General features: G+C 40.4%; 1 protein-coding gene across 1 annotated transcript; it reads right to left on the bottom strand.

Moving 5' to 3' along the window:
- Window positions 1-2,456: 2,456 nt before the first annotated feature.
- LOC128997865 (uncharacterized) lies at window positions 2,457-6,111 on the bottom strand. Its single transcript, XM_054423640.1, has 2 exons — window positions 5,484-6,111; window positions 2,457-2,485 (listed from the first exon to the last, which is right to left on the bottom strand). The coding sequence occupies exons 1-2, from the start codon at window positions 6,109-6,111 to the stop codon at window positions 2,457-2,459; spliced, it is 657 nt and encodes a 218-aa protein (XP_054279615.1).
- Between the last annotated feature and the right edge of the window lie 450 nt (window positions 6,112-6,561).

The following is a 6,561-nucleotide window of genomic DNA, read 5'->3' as shown; positions in this document are numbered from 1 at the left end:
CTCAAGAGGTTTATTTGAAATATGGTGTTCCCCAAGGATCAGTTTTGGGCCCTCTGTTATTTTTAATTAGTATTAATGATTTAGGTACTGGAACGTTTGGGGTGCAATGACTAGAAATAAAAACACCATTTGGGGAATTAAATAAAATCCGGCCGACTACATGTTTACGGTTTGTTGGAATCTTGAGGACTGGTCAGCAAGGAAACTTTTGGAACGGCGGTTAAACGTGGAGGGAATAGTGGCGTGATGGGTTGTAGCCAATCCGGGAGCTTTATTGAAATCATACGATATGACGTCACAGTCGCCTGATCGCAGTCAGGACACAAATGCAAAACATATTGCCAACTCTTTATAAAACAAATCTAAATATCGTGAAAATGGCAACATTATGGTACATTATTAATGTATACACTACATTTCCTCCCCTTTAAGTTTAAAATATTTTTTTCTTAAAATACGCAATTTTATCAACACATCAAACCAATTAAATAATCATTAAGTAGCCTAAAACAAAAACACTTTTATAAAACAATATTGTATGACTCAATCAAATAATACAACACAATAAACATTAAAACAAAACAACCTTGATAAAATTGGAAACAAAACACAGAAATAAATATTTACAAATTCAACCTTTCAGGAGGTTTTATTTCTCTGGCAGATCGCCTCAATGGCGATGCTTGTTTTGGTTGATCAGCTGATCGTACAGGCAGGCCCGTTTTTGACCATGTCAGCGCCCTAGGCACAACTAATAGTAGCGCCCCTTTGCAATATATAACAGGGTGACCACCAACCGGGAAATCCGGAAACTAAGCGTGAATTTTTTTGACCAGGAATTATGTGTTAATTTTCTATTTCTACCTGGAATTGTCAATTTACAACAGTGACGTTTCCGTGACCACGGGAGACGGGAGACGATAATATGTCTCCACAAGGCCTCGAGGGATGATCAGAACTTTGCCGCGATCGCATGAGATGATAATAATATCTAAACGACCGCGGGATATGATCATGATTTTACCGCGATCGCGCAATACGATAATGAGATCCACAGAGCCGTGTAGGATAATCAGAATATTGCCGCGATCGCATGATACGATGATAATGTCTAAACGACAATGGGATATGATCATGATTTTACCGCGATCGCGCGGAACACAGTCAGAAATTTGCCACGATCGCGGAAGACGATAATGATATCCACATAACTGCGGGATATTATTAACATTTTGCCGTAATCGCGGGAGACAATTACGATGTCTTCACGACAGCGGGAGACGATTACGATGTCTTCACGACCGCAGGAGACGATTACGATGTCTTCACGATCGCGCGGAGACGATTACGATGTCTTCACGATCGCGGCAGACGATTACGATGTCTTCACGACCGAGAGAGACGATTATATGATGTCTTCACGACAGCGGGGGACGATTGAGATGTCTACAGGATCACGGGAGTTACAATAATGATGTCTACTCGACACGGCTGCGAGGGATGATCAGAATTTTACCGCAATCGCGTAAGACGATGATAATGTCCACTCAACCACGGGAAAGATCAGAAATTTGCCTCATTCGTGAAAGACGATGACTATCTCCAAACAACCGCGGGAGATGATTACCATTTGCCGCAATGGCGGGAGAGGATGACAATGCCTCACGACCACGGGAGGCGATGATGTCTTCACGGCTGTGAGGGATTATCAGAATTTTATCGTGATCACGCAAGAAGATGATAATGTCCACACGACCCCGGGAAAATATTACAATTTTGCCTCATTCGCGGTAGACGGTGATAATCTCATCACGACCGCGGGATGTGTTCATATATTGCCGCGATCAAGGAAGACGATAATTATGTCCACACATCCGCTGGAAATAGTCAGAACTTTGACGCGATCGCGGGAGACGGACGATGATGACGTATATACAACCGCGGTAAATAATTAACATCTTGCCGCGATTGTGGGAGACTGAGGTGTCTTCACGGCCGCAAGGGATTTACCGCGATCGCATGCAAAAACGACCACAATTTTTTTTTTTTCCAATTTTTTGGCGCCCCCCAAAAATGCCAATTGCTTCGCGCCCTAGGCACGTGCCTACCTTGCCTATTCGGTAAATCGGCCCTGCGTACAGGTGATGTAAAGGTCACGTCCGGTGGAGTAAGCGATGAGCGCGTACTACTACGTTTACTACGTCCTGGAGTACGAGGTGTACTCGGCATTTCCGGTCTCATGGGTGAAGCCCGACCAGCTGACTGAGCATTGTTACCAACATCCTGGTCAAACATATGTTCAGCTGGAGGCAACACTACCTCTCTAGTAATATCATTCTGTTGATCATTCAAATTTACCTTAGTGTTTAACCCGACCAGCTGGTCAATATGGCGTTTCCATACAATACCTGAGTCTAATTTTACTAAATAAGATACAGGACTTAACACTTTAATCACTACACCTTGTGTCCATTTATTTCTTCCCCTGTAATCACGAACTAAAACAGGCTGTCCTAATGACAGTTCCCTAGTTTGACTGCCCCCTTTGTTTACAATTTGTTTGTTTTGGTTTGACAAAACCGTTTTACTAACAGAAGGACGTATCAAATCTAAAGTAGTTCGCAATACTCTACCGAACATTAGTTTGGCTGGTGTTTCATTGGTTGTATTATGTACTGCATTTCGATATGCCAACAAAAATCTACTTAAAGCTAAGTCTGGATTTTGATTTGAAAACAAAGCCCCTCTTATTCTTTTCTTTACTGTTTTTACAGCATTTTCCGCCTGGCCATTACTAGCGGGAAAATAAGGTGGTGTAAGCGTATGCCTAACCCCATTAGCTTTAAGAAACTTGCTAAATTCACAGGATGTAAAAGGAGGGCCATTGTCTGTGACACACTGTTCCGGAATTCCAAACCTTGCAAACATAGGTCTCAATTTATTTATGACTACTTTGGCAGATGTGGAACTGACCTCCTCTACTTCTATCCATTTACTATAAGCATCAACTACAACCATATACAACTTTGAATTAATAGGGCCTAAAAAATCTATGTGTAATCGTTGCCACGCTGACTTTGGGTATTCCCATACATGTAAATATGACCTTGACGGGCTTTGACGTTCCATGAGACATTGCGAGCAACTATTGGCAAGTTCTTCTATGTCTTTATCTATTGAAGGCCACCATAGATAAGAACGGGCTAGAGCCTTCATTTTGACTATCCCTAAATGTCCACAATGCAATTCTTGTAACAGTCCCCTTTTATACATTTTTGGAATGACAACCCGATAACCCCACATTAATATGCCATGCTCAATAGTTAGTTCGCTCCGCCTTATGAAATAAGGTCGTAATTCTTCATTTACCTCATTAGGCCAGCCGTACAAGACATAGCCAAATACCTTACTTAACTCGTGGTCTTTTTGTGTTTCCCTCTTAATATCAACAAAACTGATTGGAATATCTCCCTCCGCTAAAAATTGCAAATAGGTTCCTACATAAGGATTTTCCTCATACTGTTCGTTAACATGTTTGGCTTGCAAAGGTAAGCGAGATAAACAATCTGCAGAAGCATTTCCCTGAGAGGAAACATATTGTATGTCAAAATCATAGCTGGCTAAAAATAAAGCATACCTCTGTAATCTGCTAGCGGCAAAAGCCGGAAGTCCCTTTTTAGGGCCAAAAATTGACAACAATGGTTTGTGGTCTGTTACTAGTGTGAATTTTCTACCAAACAAATACTGATTAAATCTTTTAACCGCAAACACAATAGCTAAAGCTTCTTTGTCTATTACAGAGTAGTTTGATTCGGCTTTAGACAATGTCCTTGACGCAAAACAAATAGGTTTTTCAGATCCATCTGATTGCGTTTGACTTAACACACTTCCGACCCCGTAGGCAGAACTATCAGTAGCTAACCTCAAAGGTAAATTTGGGTCATAATGCGCCAAAATAGGAGCGGAAACTAATTTGCTCTTAATTAATTGAAACGCTTTGTCACATGATAAATTCCATTCAAATGGAGTGTCCTTTCTGAGTAAATGATACAGTGGGGATACAATGGTAGACATACTTGGCACAAATTTAGAATAATAATTAACTAAACCTAGAAAAGCTTTTAACTGAGTTACATTGGTAGGCACTGGGGCGTTTACAATAGCTTCAATTTTACTAGGAGATGTGCCTAGTCCTTGTTTACTTAAAATGTACCCTAAATACTCAACAGATTTACAGAAAAACTGACATTTATTTTGACTTACTGTTAAACCATGATTCTTTAAAGTTTCACACACTTGAATCAACCTCTCTAAATGCTGTTTGTCATCAGTTCCTGTTACCAAAATATCGTCTAGGAAGCAAACAACGCCGGGAATGTGAGCTAAAATGCGTTCCATTATACTCTGAAATATTCCCGGGGCGGATGCTACACCATATGGAACTCGGTTGTAAATATACAATCCTTTCGATGTACTTATTGTACAATACTTCTTTGATTCCTCGTCTAACTTTACCTGAGTGTAAGCCTGAGAAAGATCGATTTTTGAAAATGTCTCCCCTTTTTGTAAATTATTAAAAATGTCCTCAATCCTTGGAATTGGGTGGTGATTGACTACTAAATAGGGGTTGAGCGTTACTTTAAAATCGCCACATATTCTTATACTTCCGTCCTTTTTCAAAATAGGCACAATTGGAGTTCCCCATTCACTATTGCTAACTTGAGTTAAAATCCCATTATTTACTAATCGATCAATCTCAGACTCGACTTTACTTTTGATCGAAAATGGTATAGGTCTGGGTTTGAAAAACTTAGGAATTACATTTTCCTTCAACTCTAATCTAGCTGCATCTCCCTTGTAACAACCTAACACATCAGTAAATACCTCAGGAAATTTACTGTACAGTTTACTGACAATTACAGGTTTTTGATCTCGCTTTTCAACCGTGTTCAAACTATTTTCTTTAGGGATTCGGATCGATATTTCTAGTTCCCTAATCCAGTCTCTTCCCATTAGAGGATTAGCCCCTTTAGACACAACATACAAAGTTAACTTTTTATGCTCAGATTCATGCTGTACATTTACGTTAAGTTTTCCTACAGGTTTTATTGGCTGGTTTGTATAGGAGCTCAAAACCAAATTAGTGGGCATTAATTCGAGATCAGAGAAATTATCGTTATAACACTTTTCAGAAATTACTGACACGCATGCTCCACTGTCAACCTCAAATGGCAATACAGTATGTTCTACTTTAAGATTAACCGTGATAGGTTTTATTCTATCCCTCTCTTTAGTTTCCTCGTCATTTATGGAAAATAAGTTAGCTAAATCACTATAATCATCGTCATTCTCATTGACCCCTGTGTTCTCTACATAGTTTTGCTTATACTTATGAGACTTGTTACCAGAGGTAAACTTAGGTGTAAAGTTCTTTTGTCCATCTTTACGCTTATCATTAAATGCAAATTTAGATTGTGACTCACCATTGTTTTTCTTCATCAGACACGCACTTTCTAAATGGCCTTTCCTCTTACAAAAATGCTGCTTCGAAGCGACGTTATGGAGACGACTTCCTCCCCCCGTGTTGTGGTAGGTCAGGGCCGCGGTGTCTCTCGCTGCCAACTCCATCGACGTGGCTATTTGGACCGTCTTCTCGAAGGTGAGATCTTCTTCGCCCAGCAACCTCTTCTTGGTGGCGTCGTCCCTCAACCCACTTACGATCCTGTCCCGAAGATGATCCGGTAGTTTGTCCTTAAACTCACAGTTGACAGATAGTTTCTTCAGGTTGACGATGTAATCAGCGACTGATTCATGATCCAATTGTGTTCGTAGACTAAACTTGTACCTTTCGGCAATAAAAGATGGTTTTGGATGAAGATGTCCCTTAATGATCCGTACAATATCCTCGTAGCTCTTAGTAGCAGGTTTGTCTGGTGTACATAGATCTTTAAGCAGGTTATAAGTCTTCACTCCGACAACCGTCAAAAGCGTACTAACCTTTTTAGCGTCGGTAATATCGTTACATGTAACAAACAATTCAAAACGCTCGATATATGAGTCCCACGTTTCTTCCGAATTATCAAAAGGACCGATCGCACCGATGAACGACATCTTGAAATTTAATAAAGTTCCAAAGTTATCAATAAAGTTCTCATCAAGCGGCATTAATGTTTCACTCACACGCACTGTTCGAAGTTAACTTGACCGAATTCTTCTGTAAACACACGTACCTTCCTACGGTGCACTAGAAGTTCAATTGTCACTTTTAAAAACACACGTACCTTCCTACGGTGCACTTCGATTGTCACTTAAATCACTTAAAAACCTTTTACGCGTTGAGTCATTTTCGTACCTCGTCGCCACTGGAACGTTTGGGGTGCAATGACTAGAAATAAAAACACCATTTGGGGAATTAAATAAAATCCGGCCGACTACATGTTTACGGTTTGTTGGAATCTTGAGGACTGGTCAGCAAGGAAACTTTTGGAACGGCGGTTAAACGTGGAGGGAATAGTGGCGTGATGGGTTGTAGCCAATCCGGGAGCTTTATTGAAATCATAC

Source organism: Macrosteles quadrilineatus, unplaced genomic scaffold (assembly GCF_028750875.1).
Source record: "Macrosteles quadrilineatus isolate MER2022 unplaced genomic scaffold, UCM_ALF_1.0 Scaffold_1__1_contigs__length_201487025, whole genome shotgun sequence".
In the NCBI taxonomy this organism is placed as follows: Eukaryota; Metazoa; Arthropoda; class Insecta; order Hemiptera; family Cicadellidae; genus Macrosteles; species Macrosteles quadrilineatus.
This window is presented reverse-complemented; position numbering and strand designations above follow the sequence as displayed.